This window comes from Chlamydotis macqueenii, chromosome 11 (assembly GCF_036417535.1).
Source record: "Chlamydotis macqueenii isolate bChlMac1 chromosome 11, bChlMac1.mat, whole genome shotgun sequence".
In the NCBI taxonomy this organism is placed as follows: domain Eukaryota; kingdom Metazoa; phylum Chordata; class Aves; order Otidiformes; family Otididae; genus Chlamydotis; species Chlamydotis macqueenii.
In genome coordinates this window covers 3,264,626-3,284,582 of record NC_141566.1, presented here as the reverse complement: position 1 = coordinate 3,284,582, position 19,957 = coordinate 3,264,626, and the positions used below count along the sequence as shown (strand labels likewise).

Genomic DNA, 19,957 nt, shown 5'->3' with positions numbered 1-19,957 from the left:
CGGGCTGAAGGAACGCGTCCCCGGAGCACGCAGGGTGCCGGGCACAGCGGTCACACAGCCCTCGCCGGAGGGTGCCCCTTTGATGCTGGCTGGCTCCAGGAAGAAAATGCTTGTGGTTTCCTCTTCCTTCTGGTGCAGACAGCACTGGGGCTGGGGTCTGGGCTGGGAGGGCCGGGCAGCGAGCAGAAACGCAGCTCTGGAGCTGCTGGGAGTCACGCTGGGAGCTTTCGTAAGCAGGGAAATAGGCAGGGGTGTTCCGCTCCCCAAACCGGGAACAGCCGCTCCCTGTGGGGTGGTCACCGAAAGCCCAAACCCTTTCAAACCCAGGAAATAAAAAAGCTGGTGGTGCTTGGAGGTGGAAGGGGCTGGGTCCCTCTGGGGTTGCTGCAGTGCAGCATCACTGGCGGCTGGCAGGGCTCCGGCTCAGCCCTGGGCAGCCCCAGCGCGTGGCTTCTTCCTGCCAACCTCCGAAAATGGTAAAATTTGATAAAAATTGATGCTGGCTCTCGTGATCTGAAAGCAACACCTTTCGAAATGAGAAACAAATGGAAGCAGCCCAGCCCCAGGCTGTGCTGGGTGCTTGCAGCGATGCTGCGTGAGGCCTGGAGCAAAACAGCAGCCTAAGGGGAGCCCTGTTAACACTGAAACCTAATGAGGGAAAAAGGCTGCGCGCCGCTTCGCGCCTTGCTCTGGGCTCTGCAGCTCCGCGACGACCAAACCCAGGTCATGTCCAGCGCACAAACAGCCACAGCAGCCCCTTTGGCAGGAGGCAAATCCCTGCCCTGTCCTCTTGTGCTTCGGCCCATCGGTGAGGGAAAAGCAACCGAAATACGGCCAAAATGCTGCAATAAAGAACTGAAATCTGCAGGGGGAAGGGTTTCTTTGTTAGTTCTAAAATGCAGCAACAGAAAACAGAAGGGTGGAGAAATAACGATGTTCCAAAACTGACTATTTCTGTTTAAAAAATGACTAGAGATGAAAAGAAAATTTCATCTTGTACAACGACGTTCTCAAAACTACCACTTTCATATATTGTATGTACATACGTGTACGTGAGATGTATATGTGTGTATATATAGATATATCAAGGCCTTACATTTAAAAAGTTTGTCCTCCCCTTGGCAAGGGATCAGTGAAAATTCTCCTCTGAAGTTTACCTCCAAAATGCAAAGTGAAAATTATCTCACTCAAACATGTCACTCCATCTAAATACCGCTTTAAAGGCACCTTCACGAGGCCAGGCTTTGCTGCCATTTTATATTTCTTACCCAATTCAGATAAATGTTCCAGAATATAGAAAATGCTCACATTTTGTTTGTCTTGGGGAGCAGGAAGGGGAGGCGGAGAGCTGTCTAAAGGTCCTGCGTTATTACAGAATTTTGCTTTTCTTTAGAGGAATTTAAAAGCAATGACAGGCAACGCTTTACAACAAATAAAACAATGCAACTGGTAGAGCAACGCTTGGCACCGTGCTGTACTCAGAACATGCTGTGGTAGCTTCTGCCTGCTTCTAACTGGGAGCTGTGGGACTGCTGGGGAAACAACTGCCTGCTACCTAAGTTGGAGCAAAGGGGCTTTTTCATTTAAAGTCAACAGAGAGGAAAAACCAAAACAAATAACTTGTAAATATTTTTTCTCCTCTTTTAAGCCCCAAATCTTGGCACGCTGAGCAGCAGGAGGTGGGACTGAAGATGGCTTTACCACGCGCGTGTCCCACAGATGCACCCAGAGAGCAGGGGAGCCTCCGGTCGATGGTTACGGAGAGGCGGGTGGTCAACACGCTTCCGAGAAAGGTAAGGGGACACGAAAACCCAACTCATCTCCACGTGGCTTCTCGCTGCTCCCCACGGAGCCATGGTTGGATCTTCACAGGCCATCTTCAGGGAGTGTTGTGCTCCAGCCTCCTCTCCTGCAGCCGACCGGCCCGTCGTGCGACCAGCGGCGTTGTGAAACGTCCAAACACTCCGCTCACACCCATCCGCAGATGGGCCACAGTTGTTTTGTTAAATAAGCCGGCTATTATCAAGCTTCTGTAGCTAGGGTTTTTTTTTTTCTGGCCAGGGTTTTTTTGGTCTTCTTGTTTCTACTCTGGCATGCAAGAGAGATTTATAGAAACAACATCAAAAGGCCTGAAAGTGCAGGGGATGTATGTCCTAAACTGACCGCCGGCCCCTGGATTTGTCGAGCCGGTACTTATTATGGCACAGGCAACCACGGGAGGCAACAACTCCGTTAGGATCAAATTCAAAAGCCAACAGTGAAAACGCATCACGGCTGACCACTTTCTGCCAGCTTCCCGGTAAGGCCTGCTCCTGCCCTCTGACAGCACGACGAGAAAGGAAAGATAAATTGGAGGCAAGAAAACACACCAAAAATAAGAGAATAAAAAGCACATTGGTCTGTTGAAGACTGTGATGGAGAAAATACTCACACAGCTGCAGGCTCCTCACTTGCTGTTGCCCTTGGACATCCGAAAAACGGTCCAGCCGTCAAAGGAGCGATGCTGGGCACTGTCACCGCGGCTCAGAGTTACGGTAAGCAAGCGCTGTTCATATGATTATTAAAGAGATGCGGAAGCATGCAGTGTCGCGTGTGGCTGCAGGACCGGTCAGAGGGAAAAATAAAAAGCTATGCTTAAGGGAATGGACTGGAATGACAATTATTTTATCCTGCAAAATCGCCAATTAGGAGTTGAAAACTTAAAGACGGAGGCCAAGCAGCAGTGAGGACTCGATAAGGTGAAGATTGGTTTTGTTCCATAATCAATAAGGTTTTCATACCAAGAAAATTTACTGCAAAACAAGCAAATCAGTGGAAAAACCTGACAACACAGGATCTATTCTTAAAAAACACACAAAACATTTTTATAGCTAACTACAGGCATAACGACAGACATTTACAAGATTTCTTAGCGTGGATTTACACTGACTTTTTTGTTTTCCTTCCTAGAATTAAAGCTGCCATAATCCTCAGAGACTGTAGGGCTGCTTCAACGGCTGAACTACGCAACAGCTCGGTTGCAAACTACAAAATAAACTTGAGGGTTTAAATAAAAAGGAAAAAAAAAATCCATGTGATTCCCTTCTATACAGATGATATAGGAAAGATCATTCTCTTGACACGTTTTCTAAGGTTGTGAAATTGCAAACTTTTAGTAATTTATGCTTTGGTATTTTGGATCCTAAAGAGAAGCAGCTGACCGGTCACGCGTTTCTCGCCTTTCAGACCACAGCCCTGCTGAAAGGGAAACAGGGTCGAAGCCATTTGCCCCCCAAAATCTCCTCCTCTACAAATGGAAGAGACCTAAAGGTGATGTTGTTGGAAGTCAGACTCTAAAACCAACTTAAGAGTAAGATCTTTTTGAAAAGAAATGTATTTTCTTCATAAATACAGTACAATTACATTTTACAATGTCTTTTTACTTTCTAGACATAAAAATGCTAGCTTTTAAAAAAAGAGTTCCTATACAAATACATGAAAAGAGACCCCCCCTCCCCACAGCCCCCCACCCCTGCCACGGAGCAAACCCATGGGCCGCGGCATGAAGAAGCACGGTGAATCCCAGCTGACCTGTGCCAGCCCTCACGGGGAGGGAGGGAAAGCCAAACCACCCTGGAGGTTTTGCTTGTCCTGCCTGCACCGAGTTTCCGTTCCCACCATTTTCCAAGCAATGGGAAAAGCACGTTGTGGCCGCGGCTGTTGGGATTCACTGTGCGCGTGTCATGGCTCACAGGACGCGGTTGTTAGACATCTCATGCACCGCCGGTCATCGGTGTGGACTCCTGGAGCAGGAGGAGTCCTTGGGAATGGTTCTGACCTAAAACTCTGCAAGTTTCCTCACTCAGGCAGCCTCAAAAACAACGCAAAGCCAATGCCAGTTTCCAGCCTCTCACTCTATGAACTTGCCAAAGAGGCAGAGACCACACACAAAGAATTTCAGCCCCTGAGGGTACTTGCTGATCTCAGCCACCCTTTGCAGACTCCTGAGAAGCAAGCACAGGTCCCCAGAAGTCCTCAGACCACAGGCTGCTGCTCCAGACCCCACAAGGGTTGCAAGTAGGAGCTATTTGAAGTTAATGACATCGGGCCAGATGGGAACAAGAGCCTCTCCATTCCAGGCAGCTCCCTGAGCCATCAAATCCCAAAGGAACTGCCCAAGGGAAGGGCTTGTGAGTTTGGCCACTGTAAGCAGTGAAAGGAAAGAGGAGAAATAACTAAACTTGATTTTCTTGGTTTGCTCTACAAAGAAGAATATGTGGCTTTCTTTATAAAAGCTACAATTCTGCTTCTAATATCCGAGTTTAAGAAAAACTCTTAGTCTAAAATTTTGGTTTGCAAAGAAGGTCATTGCAATCACTGTGTTAAAAATCACTTTCTACTAGAAATAAGATCTACAGAAGGAAAAGGAACTAGGTGTGCAGTTTGTCTCCTTAAAGCAGTTTTCTGTTTAAAAACAAAATAAAAATCTGTACAAAGAAACTGAAGACTATAGTACACATCTTCCTCAAAGCAAGCAGCTCTTTTACATTCACATCAGGATGGCTCTGAGGAAGCTCGAGGGGAAGAATGCATTCCTGACTGCTCCTGGTTTGTCAGCACAGGAAGATGACCTCAAACTTCCATGTCAAAAGTTTTGGGGGTTCTGCTTTTGGAAGAAATCAAAACGACAAAATAGGGTAAAGAATCTGACCTAAACAATGTAAAACTGCACCATCTTCTTCCAAATTTACTTCCACAGGCACAGAACTGCTAAAGTTCCTGCACTCCCGACGGCCTGGACTGTCAGAGACCGCTTGGCTTCTGTTTCTGGAGGAGACAGTTGCTGTCCATAATCTGTATTTTATTCACAGAAAGCTATTATGGCATTTTTTCTTCGTAGAAATAGATTTCAGAGGCCTTCAGTTTGAAAACAATGAGCTACAAGGAGGATAAACAAATTATTTTTACCTAGTCCAGCTGAACAGCCAATATCGACTGGAGAAAATCAGTTTTCTAAAACAGATTTCATCTGCAAAGGATTCCAATTTTCCTAGACATTTTAGAATTAATGTGAATCAAGCAAGTTGGAACTGTTTATCAGTTCTGCCCTACAGTTGCAACACTTCTTTCCTACTGATGGGAAGCACTTGTAAAAATGAAATATAATTTTTCCTGACTTTAAAAGGACAGAAAAGCACTCAAACATCCCTCCTGCTCTTTCCCACAGACGCTCAACGGCATTTGATCTCCCTTATTGCTCATTCTAAGCTCAAACCACAAAATATAATACAGAAAATCATGCTGAAATGGCAGAAAGATGGACATCTTGAGGTAATGTGAAAAGCTTCTCCTGCATTTTCAACAACTGTGGAGGAGGAAATCACTTCAGATCATCCAGACTGGGCATTCCTTCATATAATGGGATGGAGCGAAGCCAAGATAAATAAATGTGAGGCATTCTCAGGGACGGGGATGACGAGGCTGTGAACAGTTCGTCTAGGAAAGGGTGGAGACCTAATTCAGACAGATTATTAGAAGAGACCTGGGGAAGGGCTACCACACCATCCAGAAAGACAACGTCCCCTACGGCAGAGACAGTCAAAGCCTGAAAACGCAGCTCTGAAGTGTCTTAGTGGTGACGGAAGGGAGTTTGTGCTGCCTGCTAGAGCAGTCACCAGTAAAGCCAGCCTATTTAGTCTTAGTTCATATCTTACCATACGCATTTTGCCATCTCTAACTTCTGTGGGTCTAGGAACACAGCCTGAAGAACACCAACAAGCAGCAAAGCTGCTAGAAATGATGGAAAGTCTTTTCCTTGGTTTTTAAGTTATTATCACCAGCAGACAAACAGAATCCAACTCACAGCTGGTATCTTTAGGCATCACTAAATCACCCGTGCAGCAGCCAGCAGGCACCTTTCACCTCCCAGCTCTCCACTCTGAAATTCACCTTACATCTGTTGATCTGGTAAGGCCATTTCAGTTGGACACCACATCAGTAGTGTCAGCTAAGTAGGAATTATGGACATTCACTAACTGTTCGGTGATTAATTGCTGATTTTCTTAATTTGTGGGGTGAAATGATCTGAAATGAAAACCTGGCTACTCTCATGCTGCACAGAAACCTGAGACTAGCCAGGTTCCCAATATGTGACTACTTGCTAATTAAATATTTCAACATTCAGGTAAAAAAAAAAAAAAAAAAAAAGTCGTTCTTAACAGAAGTTAATATTGAAGTGTTTTAGTAAAATGCAAAGACAGTAACAAAAAAATACTCATTTACTTCTGTTGCTCTTAATATCTCCTTATAGCGTCTGCAACCAAAGCATTGCTGCATCTGGGCTAGTTCCCAAAAATCTGAAAGTGAACCTGACGACTGAAATGTGTAACTGTCTTCTGTAATGCCTCTGGGACTTTCTTTAAGCAGTTCTCTCCAGTTAGATGAAGAAAAAAATATTTTGGAAGGAGAGAATTTGCTATCTGAAACGTTACACAAAGCTCCTCTTTAAAGCTCTACCTGTGAGGCTTTGCTATATGAAAAAGAACCTGGTATCTCCAAGAAGGAGGGACATACAAAGTAGAATGGCATTTGAAAATACAGAAAAATCTGCTATGGGGAAAGAACTCCACAGATGCAGTAGATTAAGTTGCTAACTCTGAAAAGCAACGGGGCTTGCCACTTAATAAATCTGGAGTAGTTCCACTACAGTCAATGGAATGACGATAGTAGAAATCTGATCTAACAGATCAGGACTAAGCCTGTAAACTCTCCTTTCTTAATTTATGTCAAACACGAATGCAATATATTATTCAGTATCCACTGTATAAATTATTGAAAAAGTAGTTAAGTATAAAATTGTGGCAAATCTTTCAATGAAACTAAAAATGTGAAATGCGACATTAATCAGAGGAATAATTTTTTTTTAATAAAGAAATAACACAATTTGGGAAGTAAAAAAAAAAAAAAAAAAAAGAATGTTACCACACTGAAAATGGAAATCTTTCCAGCCTATGAACATGAAATATCTATTCTGAGTTCTTACACTGAATGTAAAGAGAAAGTGTTAAGAGAAACCTCCCTTGACCACATGACCACAGCCCAAATTTATAAAAGCTTCTCAGAATACCTGTATTCTGAAACCATTAACTGATGCTCACAACCGAGTCCCTAGTCCTGATCACTGTAAGGACAACGTTCCCATCTTACTCCGTTCAAGCTAGACATTTAACCAACAGCCACGAGAGCAGGTACTTCTGTTTAAGAGACTTTAAAAATACTGAAATGAAATATCAGATGTAGTGCACCTAAGTTCTTGTTTTATCTCCAGATGCTACCAGATCCAGTATTTTAAAAATAAAGGGGGAAACTTTCAAAGAACAAGTGTTATGGTTTTTTTATAATTTAGAACAAATTATAAATTAACCTGTCCATACTTTTGAGACATAATATACAAGAGCAAACAGCTAAGTGTTCTTTTATTACTCAGGTACTACAATTTTTTCCCAATAAAAATGTCTTTTAAAAATTTCTTGCTACTGTATCCCAGCTCAGATCCTGGTACAGCCTTTCAGATGAGGTATTCTACCATCTCTCCATCTGGGAGGTCCTGCCCCATGGTCTGAACAGGAGCTTTTCTTTCAAGAGTGCTGGAGTGGAAGAGTGGTCCATCTACACGATGAGGAAAAACAAGAGACAGACAATCAAAGCTGTAACTTCAGTGAGGTTAGAAAAATGACGTTAACATTTTAAAAGTCATCTTCTATCATTGGCCAAAAGACAGCTAACAACTCCTGATTTCATTTTTAAAAATTCAATTCTTCATATATGTAGCCAGACAAATAAAGATGCTTTATCAAATTCCCTTTGGGTATCTCCCACTGATACACAATGGCATATAAAACTGGAGTGACTGCATTTAAACCAATGCAGTCAGTGCAGACTTTCACCACAAATCCTGTTCCCCCGTCTCCCTCGACACCCATTAAATAGCATAGCACGGGCAAGATGCACAGCAGACCAGCCAAATTCTCCCTTCCATAAAGAACAACATAATTGTAATGTGTCTGTAAGTAGAAGAGGCAAGGTTGTGTAATCTGCATTGATTTGGCAGAGTGGGCTGGAAAATGAGCAGCCCTTGCCAGCTCGGAGCTCTGTGGGAGGCAAATTCAGCTTCTGTGACAGTCACTGTCAACTGGCTCTACTGGTGCCAAGGCTGAAGTCGGTCCTGCGACTGGGACAGTGCAATAACGAGACAGCTTTATCACAATAGTTACCTTTCCTTCTTCTCCCTTCCTCTTACCTGAGTCCACTTTGCTTTGAAATACCCAGGAAAATGCAATGGCTAGTTTCTACAGCCCATTTTCATACACTGTTTAAACCCGCCATGCTACTCACAGTTTACTTCAGCGTAGACACTGACTCAGAGACAGACTATCCCAGGATTCGCAGATACCTGCTCCAGCTCGTAAATCTTGCTATACCTCTCTATCCAACATGTCCCTGCTTAGCCTATCACTGAACATCGTTAAGCTTGCCTCTGAACCCTCACAACAACTAAACCCAGCTTTCCTGAATGGAACTGATGGTGAGCCAGGCTGAGCTCTGTTACCTGTTTTGTCTGTGCTGTAGGCCAGGCTGGTACTGGGCAGTCGTCCTGGTGTGGGAGCTGCAGCGGAAGGCGCAGCTTTGCTTTGTTCGCTCCCCCGGTCGGTCTGGGTGCTGCAGTCTCTGCTGCCCGTTTTCGAGTGGGCTGACAGCAACGGTGTGGAAGGAAGGACAGGAGAGGGAGTGGAGGGAATGGATTCGGAGCGATATTCTGTTCCCAGCAGAACACCTTTGTGGAAAAAGGGAAGGAAATTTCACAATCCCAGGACTTCACACTTCAGGATCTTTTAATCTTGTAAGATTAAAAGGGAGGGCCTTTGGGCCTAACTTCCCCCCAGAGGAAAGTGGGAAAAAAAAAAAAAAAAAAAAAATCATCTAAGATTCACTTTGTTACAACTCATTTTCTCTGAACAATGTGTTGAGCCATTCTACACAGAAGTCATGTTAGTGCAGGCACAACACTACAGGACAGCAATCCTGATTAGTACCTCCACTCCTAGTCAAGGAGACTTTACACCTTCAGGCAGCTGAAAGCAAGCGCCTGGGAACGCTGAAAACTAGATCGCAAATATCCCTCAAGGGAGGTACCAAATTGAGAATAAAGGCTTACATATCCTAATGACAACCTGGACATCAGAAGTCATTATTTCACAACAGCGATTAAAACAAGTAGTTGTTGCAAATGTGTCCCACCTCGCTTTCGGTCAGCTTTACCACACGCGAGGCCAGCTGATCTGTCTATCTGACACCTTCTTCCTTCTGCTGCTTCTGCCTCCCCTCTAAGCAGCGACTTGCACATCTGAACTGCCCCTGTTATTTAAAAATTACCTAGGCTGCCTTTCCAGCTCTTGTCCTCCCTCTTCTCCTCCAGGATGGGAGTGCTGCTCAGTGTTGACGAGTGGGACAGCAAGCCCGAGCCAGCGTTCGATATCGACATCAGCGACTTGGCGGGTCTCATGGAGGAGAGCTGGTCTGTCTTACCAGGCTCCTTCCGGGAGCGCTGCTGCAGGACTTTGATCATGGCGTCCTTCTCAATGATCTGAGCGTGCAGAGTCTTGATCCTTTTTGAGAAGTACAAAGAACAACATACTTGTACTCCTGTCTCCTTGGGCCGAGGCCTCAGTGCCCCCACAGCTATAACTAGGACACCCTCAGGCACTTGAGGAGACAGAGAGAGGATGCCAGTGAGCTTATTGCCCTGAACACTGGCCGCTCACCAGCCCATCAGAGCAGATCATGCATGAGACTTCCTGTACACACGCATGACAGTGCGGCACTGAGATGGTGCACCCACCTTTAGCTACTGGAAGCTGCTCTAAACAGCCACAGAAGGGGCTTTGAGACAAAGCTGAAAGCTATGGACAGGACATGAGACCAACAGGAAGATGAGGATTAACACACTTTGGGGAGTCTGCACTGGATATAGCCCCAGGGAAAACAGTTCTGAAAGGCTGTTAAGAGGCAGCTGGAGCCTGAGGTCTGATCAAGATACCCTGAAGAGAGAAGAGGAACAAGCTAGAAGCAAAAAAATCTAGGACAAGACTTTTTTGCATTAGCCCTCAGTATCAAGACAGATTTTGGATTGCTATGTGGGTAATTCCTCGGCCAAATGAGCGTCTGGCATCCTAAGTTGTTGCTATCGGTGAAGACACAAGAATTTCTGGTTCTGAGGCGTCTACCCAGACAATTAATTCAAAATGCCTGTCCTAAAGAAGCCAGATAGGACCAAACTGTATTTTACCTTCCCTCCATGTCGAGACACCTCCTGTTGGCAAGCAGGATCTCCTCCTCCTCCTTCTGAATGCGAGCTTCCAGCGAAGTGTCGTAGCTAGGGTTAGGCGAGTGGCTGATCACGGTCGTGTCCCTGAGAAGAAGCAGTAGAGCAGATGAAGGACCAGCTAAGTTTGCTACTTTCCTCCTACCAGCACAAAATTAACAAAGTAACAAACAAGAACATCCACTTTCTGAGTTTAGGCTGGCTCAGTGTCTTTCAAAAATCCAACTCCCAGTCCTAATGAAAGAAGGATACAAAAATATGCAAGCCATTCGTCAACCTTCTGTCTGTCCCGGGCCAGTCTATAATCTGATTCACTGTACTAGTGTAACTCGATCGATGAGGCAAATCCAAGGACGTGGAGAGGGGGAAGGATGGTATAGAACACGAGGCATTTTTCCTCAATTGAAACAGCACAAACTTCGCCTCAGATAAAAAGCTTTTTCCCTTCACCCTTCTAACAGTATCACACAGGGAATCTGAGTAACAAAGGGAATTAGGCACGGAAGTTTCTTAAGCAATCATAAGCAGCTTGGTCCAAAAAACTCGGAGTGGGCTGAAAACAGTTTTAGACTGATCCCACATAATGCCTGATGTTAATACTGTGATAGCTGTTCAGTTTACTAACCAACACACAATGAGTATTTCATTCTACTTGCTGCTGTTCAGTCAGGACAAAGTCCCTGTGCCACGCTCTGTACGACCGCACGGCTCGTAACAGTGAGAGTATGTTACTGACATCGCTGTGCGTTAACTTAATTAGAAGAAAACAAACGGACAAAAACCCTAGAATTACTAAGAGCTCCAATTGATTGTAATAAGACGTTTGTTCTCTCAGATCCAGCAGCTCTAAGAACTGTCTGGTAAATGGACCTTCAACTCTGCAAAAGTTCAGATCAGGAACGGCAAAGCACCAACATGAAGGGCATAAGAAGGTCATCCACCAAAGAAATGTAACCTGACCCAGATTCCTGCCTGTGCAGGAAAGCATCCTTCCTGCAGTCTCAACTTCCTAAGGGATGCTCTTTTCCACTGGCAAAGAAAAGGGAAAGAAAATTCTGCAGGTGTAGATGAGGTTGCCACTGAAGTTAGTGCAATTCCTCAGAGCCTGTCTTTCCGAAGGAGATGCGACAGGTGCCAACCGCATTCAAACTTGCAGAAGTACTGACACTAACGGAATACTCTCTTTTAGGAGAGAAGCAGCTAGAAAGGAAATGGAAAAATAGAAGCTGGCTTTTTCCTGACGGGAAGGCATTCTTGTTCATTTAACAAAACCTGAACAGGCCTAACACATCCCCTGTCATTCTATGATAGACAATAGACCAGCCCCCACTTATCAGCACACGCTGAAAATACAACATGGCCTCTAAGGACACGCAGTAGCAGGAGCCTTCAGAGAATCTCTGGGGAGACAGGAAACAGCGCACAAGAAGCATCAATACCCTAAAATAACAGTCTGCTTCTGGAGCAAGATAAGATAAGTCTTTAAACGCTAACACAGCAGATCTGCAGCTCTACCCCTGTACTTCCAGTACGATCTTACGAGCTAGGAAGCCATCTGCGACAGCATCCCCATTTGAATCTGGTTCATGAAACAACCCAAAATAAAATCTGCTGTCAAGAACCAGAAACCAGAGAGCAATGAACTTATATTTAAGCAATATCTAACGCTGAAGAGTTGCACTCCAGTAACAGCTCTTGTTTACCAACCAGCTGAAGTACTCAGGCCTATTTACAGCCAGAATAAGTGTTTCTGTGCAGTTGTCTTTGAATGTGAACTTCTAACCAAATTTCAGACACCCTTCCCTTGCCACCCCCACAAGCAGTGCTCTCCATGCAGAGCAGAATGTTTTGAGCAGAATTTCCTAGTAAATGTTTCTGGTTAGTAACCATGTTGAGGACAATACCACGAAGTAATTTGCAAAAACATTCTGGAGAACAAGTAAGCCTTTCAGGGTGAACGATGTGAATCACCAAGCGTGCCCCATCTCACATGACTTCATCAAGGACTGATTCCTGTTCAAAAAAAAAGAACACCCCAAACCCTCCTCATACATCTATTTTTGAATCAACAGCTTCCAAGAATGGCTCAACAACAATTCTAGTCTGGAAAATGGCTCCTGCATGTGGGGGAATCTTCCCCAGGAAAAAAAGTTTCTAATTGTTGGCAACTGCACAGCTCCCAGGAAAAGCAGCCAAGCTCCATTTGCATGCAGAAGTCTGAGAAGCCATTCAGACCACAAGGAGAGGTATCACGGGAGAGTGGTATGACAACATTCCTTGGTGGGAAATACGACATTTAACTGGAAAAATAAAATAATGAAAAGTCTCATTTACCTCTGAGCAGCCACAGTTGCAGCTGCATCCAAAGCAAACTGTCTCATCACACTCTCCTCCAAGTATTTCTGTTCCCACTTGGTCATGTCAGCTTCCAGAGCAAGAATCCTTTCTTCCTTCTCACGCAGGAGTTCCATAAGTGCCGTGGCATTGTACTCCGAGACGTTGGCAGTCTGAGATGTACCCTGACGCTGGATTCCAAAACAAAAGAAAAAAAAAAAGTCTCAGGATTCTGTTCCAGCATAACACGAACAAATATACAAGACCTATCACACCTTTAAAAAAAAAAAAATCTGAAACATTTTTGAAGGATTTGATTATTAAATCAATACGATCAGCGTATACCTGTGGATTAAGTAGCTGGGGATCAAAAATAATTCAGTTCTAATGCAAGATTTGGAAGACAGACAGTGTTCCTTTTCAAAACAAGAAAGAGTGGAGATTTGCTGAGCTAATAGTTCCATGGATGCAATGTACAGTTTTATATGGAAGTCTCACCTAGGACTGGCAGGATATTTAACTTAAAAATAATTTTTAAAAATAGCTTAGAAGAAACTGGGGCAGACAAGCTATTTTATGTTCAGCTCAGCGTTGTTAACCATGACAAGAAAGCTTTTTTTTGTGTTGACTCAAGCTCAATGTAAAAAATTGTGGGGTTCAGAGTACCTCACCTTCCAAAGGCAACACAGAAAAGTTTATCAAATTTGCCAATTCTACAAGATGGAAAAAAACCACTGCCCTTCTTTTATGCGTAGCGTAGGGTATGGTGTACAATCCTACAAGAAACCTAGTACTGCACAGGGAAACACGGTACCTGCTGCATCCGGAGAGATTCCAGTTCTCTCTCCAGCCGGGTCCGCAGCCTGTGTTCCAGCTGTTCCCGTTTCTCACATGCTGCCTGCAGCTGAACCAAGGCCTGCTGCATCTTCTCCACCTTCTCAACATAGACCTGCTTCTTTTTGAGCTGAAACAAAGGAAGAAAACGCAACACAAGTTAAGAACAAGTGAGTGAACTTGTGGCTTTGTACAGAACGCAGAGTGCAGAAACACCAGCTGCGAACACCACGTCCAGGCGACCGCTGTCAGCACTCAGGATGTCACAGGTCTTTTCCATCTTTCCTGCTAGGTATATTTGTTCTTTTTGTTCTCAGCGATCTCATGGCAATGATGGGAAAACTGTGGTAATTAACTGTTGCAAATGACTGAGAGCAGCGATGGGGCACCTGGGTTGATAACAGAGAGTGCTGCAGTGATATGACATCTGTTACCAAGGTAACCTTAGGAAAGACAGAGATCAGAGCCAGTCCACAAGTCAGGAACACTCTCCAGTGCAATACTGAAAACTGCTGGCAGTGTTTTGATGAGATTAAGCAGAAATCGAATTGAAAACTGAAGGGTCCTATTCAAGCCCCATAACAATAAAAGAATGAATAGGATCGATGTATACAGTAGACACAGCCTGTGCTCTCTCCACAGTGCAGCCAGGTTTATTCCAGCAGTCTGGACACTCATCTCGGTCATCTTGGCCCAGTGTGACCTGAGAGGTCCTGCTCCGTTCCTTGCCCTTGCCCTCTCTCTGTCATCCTCCATCATTCATCCTGCAAACCAAGCTGCTATCCTGCGTACGACAAGCAATGAAACCGACTGTGCTGAGACCCCCAATAACTACCTCAGCAAGCTTAATCCACAGATCAGGCAGAATAAAACCAAATTAAAATATAAAAAAACAAACAAACAAAAAAAAAACCACAACAGAAAAAAACACACCTAGGGCCCAGCTCTATCCTAATATATGGAATACTGTACACCTATGGACGTAGTTTGCTGTTAAGGAGAAGACTAACAATGAGAATTAACTGGCCTTCTGTGGCAAATCTGGGGCATTGCTTTTTTAGCCACCATTTTCCTAAACCCTGAAAAACAAAAATAGCAGGAAGGAGGCAAGTTTTCCCAACAGTCAGAGCCAAAGTCTAGAGAAGCACCACAACACAAAACACAGACTCCCTTATGCGAGTTCAAAGAGCTACTCTACAGCTTCATGGAAGAAAAGTCCACCGAGGGATATCAAAGACAAAAGACACCACTTTTGGCTCAGGAAGTCCTTCTTGGAAGCAGAAAGTATTTTGTGAAAGTCTCGCTGTTTGTTCTGATAGTGTTCCCTAGGAATGTGCTGTAAGTTTTGGTGGAGACAGGATACCAGGCTTGCTGGGCTTTGATCTGAACAACACGAGCCGTTCCTACATCACACCTTCCTTCTAAAAAAGTCTTATCACTTGTTTCTTCAAAATTTTCCCTTTTCACACTCCTGTTCCTTGAGGCAATTCAGAAACTGCAATGTGAATAGCAAAGAAAAATCTCCCAACACTATTAATTCCAGACGTGGTATCCTTTTCTCCTCTTCATAAAGTCAGCAGGCATCTAATCTCACACCATGAATGTTGCTGCCCTAGAGGATTTTCCCCAAACAAGTATTTTATAAATAAAAGTTACAATAAATGGTGAGCAATCCAGCCAAAGGCCTTCCCACCAGTGCACGTACAGTAGAAAGGTATTTTTATTCTTTGGTTGCTCAAGATTTCAAGCTTGTTTGGAACAGGAAGGACAAGAACATTTTAATACAACCTAATATTCCACTACTGCTCTGCAGAAAATCAATTAAAATGTTATTAAAATCAATAGATCTTTTTATTCCAGTTCATAGTGCTTAATAACACTGACTTGCGCTTTCTCAGGCTCCAATAAAGTGTATATTAATGCGCTTGTTTTACACTTAGATTAGCAGCAGCTCATAGTAGTTACGTAGCTAGCCAAAAATGATAAACTATGAGTCAGCAGCAGAACCTAGAAATAGAGAGCACACAGCATCTTGGTTTTGCGTATGAGCTTTCTGACCTGGACAAGAGTAAGGAATGACCTAATAAACCTGCCAACAGTGAAATACCATCCACTGAGCTCAAGAATAATCTCTTGAAAATCAGCTCTCCGCCTCGACTCTTCTATTAAAAAAATTAAAGAAGGAAGGACGGACATTTGGTCTTTTATTACCTACTACAAAGCATTTAAATTTCTGAGGAGTTTTTTAACACAGAGGGAAAATTCTCCTTGCAAAAGGTAACCACTGACAACGTTTTACTAGCTGCATAATTAATAAACCTGAGTACGCATATGTACGGATTAATGTTTCGGCCTGCATTCAAATACCAAGAGCCCAGCCAACAAAGAATGAGGACGCAGAAATTCCAGCAAAACGTTCACTTTGAAAGCTCTCCCATCAGCCGAACCTGCAGGTGAAACGTTGCAACACCAGCTCTTGCCCAACTTACCAGCACTGCCTGCACACGCCTAACTCACAGCCAGACCTAGCGCACAGGCACGGCTTGTTCAGTGGCTTTTCGTGCATACAACTTCCCCCCCCCCCCCGCCCCTTCACAAATACACTTCATCTTCCAGCATCGGGAAGAATTAGGAATGTTAGAAAATTTAGGGTTTGTGTGTGTGGCTCTTTTAATGGCTTAAAACCAGAATTCATTCAGGATTCCCTCAAATAATTTTCAGTTTTTTGGAATGCAGACGTTCAGTAAGCTTTTAAGGCTTGTACGCGCTCCAGACAACTCAGCCCTCCTAATGCGTCTTTTGACACAGTTATCCTTTATCGACGAGATGTTTCGTTTCCTGCACTCGCTGCGCTCAGACAACCCACTGCACATTCTGGCAGTAGCACTGATTTCCAGCTCTGCCATCTCTGCTGCTGCGAGTCTTTGTGAGGAACCAGCATTCTCCAGGAGTGGTAGTAGTGAAGTCTAATTAGTTTTAATTTTTAAAAAAAAAAAAAAAAAAAATCTTTCTGACTTGATCTATCGTCTCACTGTAAAGAGGACCAGGAAAATTCTTCCAAGCACAGAGGGATTTCATTACTGTAAACGGAGAGTATGATTGTGTTTTCTTAAGAAAGAAATTGGAAACAGAGTTTCCTGAGTATTGCCAGGGTGCTGCAGACACAAGTGAGATGGGAGGAAGAAAAAAGGTAGCACGCTGAGGCTTGTTCTTGGTCATTTGCCACGGATTCCCCACCCTCTCTCTTCCAGCAAAGATCCAAAACTGGCTGCTCAGTGCCAAGGGCCACAGTAACACCCACCACAGGGTAGATGGCATCAAAGGACGCTGGAATTCTCTGCTCTGCAAGAGGCCTTGCAGTGAACACGTGCTCTAGATAAGAGTTCATTCCTGAAGCTTTACAAGGACGCAGTCACTCCCTTCGGTATATAATTTTAAATAAATTTGACAAGATTGTAATTTTCCTTTTGACGGTACTGCATTTAACTAAAAAGCAAGCTCATGCTCACATAATGTATTGTAATTGTTTTGCCTTGAAGGGTGCTCTGAAAATGCAGAGCATTTTACTCATAATATTCCAACACCTCTTTCGGATGGTAAGATCTCACATAACCTCAGCGCGCGTCTGGAAGCACAGCAGAGCACTTCAGCACGGCTGCATCCCTTCCCAGCATTTCCTACAGCACATGGTACAACTTTAATCATGTGCATGTTTTCTCCAGTCAATCCCTGACTGCTTGGGAAAATGTCCTAACCGGGTGTCAGAGGTCAGGCTTTAACTCCATCAATGAGATTTTCTAATTAAACCATTTTAAACAAGAGCGGTGACTCCCCAGTTCACATCCACGATGATGTTTATGTAAATTCTGCAACAGGACTGAGGACAAGAAAAACAAAGAAGGCAAAAACTGGCCTGGGACTCTGCAGACGTCTAGTACACAAAAGCATGAACTGATGCAGGGAATACCCCTGAAAGATTCCCTGGCCTCCCGATCAGGTATTTCTGTCTTCATTTTACTTCCTCTATCCCTTGTCAAGATTGCTTTCTGTGGTTGAGAGCCAGCTGGGAGAAGCAGGATATGCTTGGGATTCAGAGGCTTCATTGCTCACAAGAGTCTGGCTGACCTGACGAGGAATCTGTTTCCAAGTGAGTCAGTAAGATCTACTGCCTGAAAATGTCTGCACACCGATATCCCCAAACTGCAGGGCTTCCAGCAATGGAAAAAATGAATCAACTACTCTAAACATACAGGAATGAAATGATTAAACAAATTCACTAAACCTAGAAAACTGAAACTAGTCCTCAGAATCCTTTCGCAGAAGAAAGATTTCCCAAGACAACATAATGCCTGGCAGCAGGCAACCTGCAGGCTTCTCTGCTACAGAGAGCATTTGCACGGTCTAAAATCAGCGGCCAAGGACCAAGCTGTCAGAAACAGGGACATTTGGTTATTACTACAACTGCTCTGCAGAAAAGGGATTAACATTCTAAAAACCAAACAAATCCTGTTCCTTCACTTGATTTAGGTTTCTCAACAGTCTTCGCCAAACCATGCGATCTCTTTCAGGGATCCCGGGTCCTTGCAGAAGAAAGGCTCTCAAGAGGACATGGAGGTTTCACACACACAGCATGGGGAGCCAGGGCATACAGGAGTGAGGAATTTTCACTGGCAAGCTGCTAGATGCAAAGGAGGTCGAGGCTGTAACATCCTCCAGACTGGAGCTGCCTTTGCAGGACAAACACAGCCCTGGACATAGCAGGTGAAGGGGAAGCAAGGATCTTCTTCTGTAAGAAGATTCATCACTTCCAGATGTGTTATTCAGCAAAGAGTTTTTCTGGAGAAGAAGAGAAGACTTCCTGCATAGCTAGCAATGATTCAGAAACCCTCCCAGGCATTTTGACAAACCCAGCCATTATCCTCTTCATCTTGGACAGCTCCTGTTTCAGCAAATTGGAAACACTCGTCAGCATCTGCTTTTCTCCCACCCACTATTTCTGATGTCTTCGAAGTCCTTTGTTTAATATATTCAGGGTGTTTTCATTACATTCTGGGTTTATCCTAAAGCTGAATCCATTCAGATGCAGCTGAAAATGTGCTTCCCCGCAAGAATTTGCCTGCTATGGCAGAAATGTAGTAAAAAAAAAAAAAAAAAAAAAGACAACAAGCACGTTTAAACCACCTCTCCCTCTCACAGTTGGAACATATTCCTCCAGGATGCCTTTGAACCCTCAGTTTGTTTGAGTTCAGGCCCAGTAAGGCGCCACCGGCCTCAGCAAGAACTCATGCTGAAGCAATTCGGTAACATTATCCTCTTGCTAGGGAACAGCGTTTGTTGCATGGGAATACCATAATGTCGTCTCTCCGCGTGTTTGTGTTAAAAGAAGTTCTAACTCTCAAAGCCACCTCTGGAAAATTACTAACAGGCAGAACATGAGAGGTAGCGGCACAGCAATAACAAGCCAGTTGTATGTGGTTACGAGAATGCAGGTCATTAAAAACGCAGGGAAGAGAGGGACTTTTCTCTTCTCTCCACCCTACCCATCCAGGAACGATAAGCCATCCAAAAAGTGTTCCCTTTAAAAGCAACTCTGTCCTGAAAGCAGCAATTATGTAGCTCTGAGAGTCTAAGAATTTAAGAGACACAAAGCTATGGAGACTAGGAATATCTTTTTATAGACCCAGGGAAGTGACTGGAAAAAAAACAGACAAGCCTTCAAGCACACAGCTCTCCTTTGGGTCTCTTCCCTTCAAGCCAGCGCTCTGTTCTGAAAGCATCTCAGACACAGCACAGGAAGCACAATAGCTGTCATTTGGAAATGAACGTTTCTACATTTCCCCACAGACAGAACCCACAGCGTTATCGGAAATAGCGCGCTACTGCTCTCCACAACAGCTGAGTGAGAAACAAATATATCATCTTAGCTCTGATATCTGGTTTAATGTTGAATTCTGATGGCTGAAAGATCTCATGGCTTCTACATACAAGCCACTTTTCAAAAAGATATCTCATTCAAACTTCTTCCCTTCCCCAGCCCCCAATTTGTACCCACCAGAGAGGATGTCTGCCTTCTCTTTCCATCACCAGGTGTGTGCATGAGGATGGAAACGAGTAGATATTTATATCTTCTTAGTGGTAGTCACTATTTTTCAAAGCTGTCTCCTTAAGGCACTCATTAAAGCAGTGGCTTGTAAAGTGGTGGAGCAAAGGAGTACAAGTTACACTACTACAAAAAAACCACAAACTTTTTTTGAGCGTGGTCTTCCATGGTATGAACTAACCAGGGTAAGCAGAAATGACCAAGTTCAAAAGAAGTTCTGGAAATTCTTTTTTTTTTTTTTTCTTTTTGTAAAAAGTGTAAAAACAGTAGTGATTGTACCCTCTGCATCCAGCAGCTGTGGTTAGATGAAGCACTTGGCATCAAACTCC

General features: G+C 44.0%; 1 protein-coding gene across 6 annotated transcripts in view; it reads right to left on the bottom strand.

Moving 5' to 3' along the window:
* Window positions 1-7,437: 7,437 nt before the first annotated feature.
* AMOT (angiomotin) overlaps window positions 7,438-19,957 on the bottom strand; it is a 58,447-nt gene continuing 45,927 nt past the window's right edge. For all 6 annotated transcript variants that reach the window (XM_086756409.1, XM_086756410.1, XM_086756407.1 and 3 more), the window contains 6 exons: window positions 13,509-13,658; window positions 12,695-12,885; window positions 10,325-10,447; window positions 9,412-9,644; window positions 8,588-8,812; window positions 7,438-7,647 (listed from right to left, as the gene is read on the bottom strand). In XM_086756409.1, the coding sequence (XP_086612535.1) occupies window positions 7,547-7,647; window positions 8,588-8,812; window positions 9,412-9,644; window positions 10,325-10,447; window positions 12,695-12,885; window positions 13,509-13,658 (1,023 nt within the window). In that variant the 3' untranslated portion in view covers window positions 7,438-7,546. The remainder of the gene's footprint in view (window positions 7,648-8,587; window positions 8,813-9,411; window positions 9,645-10,324; window positions 10,448-12,694; window positions 12,886-13,508; window positions 13,659-19,957) is intronic.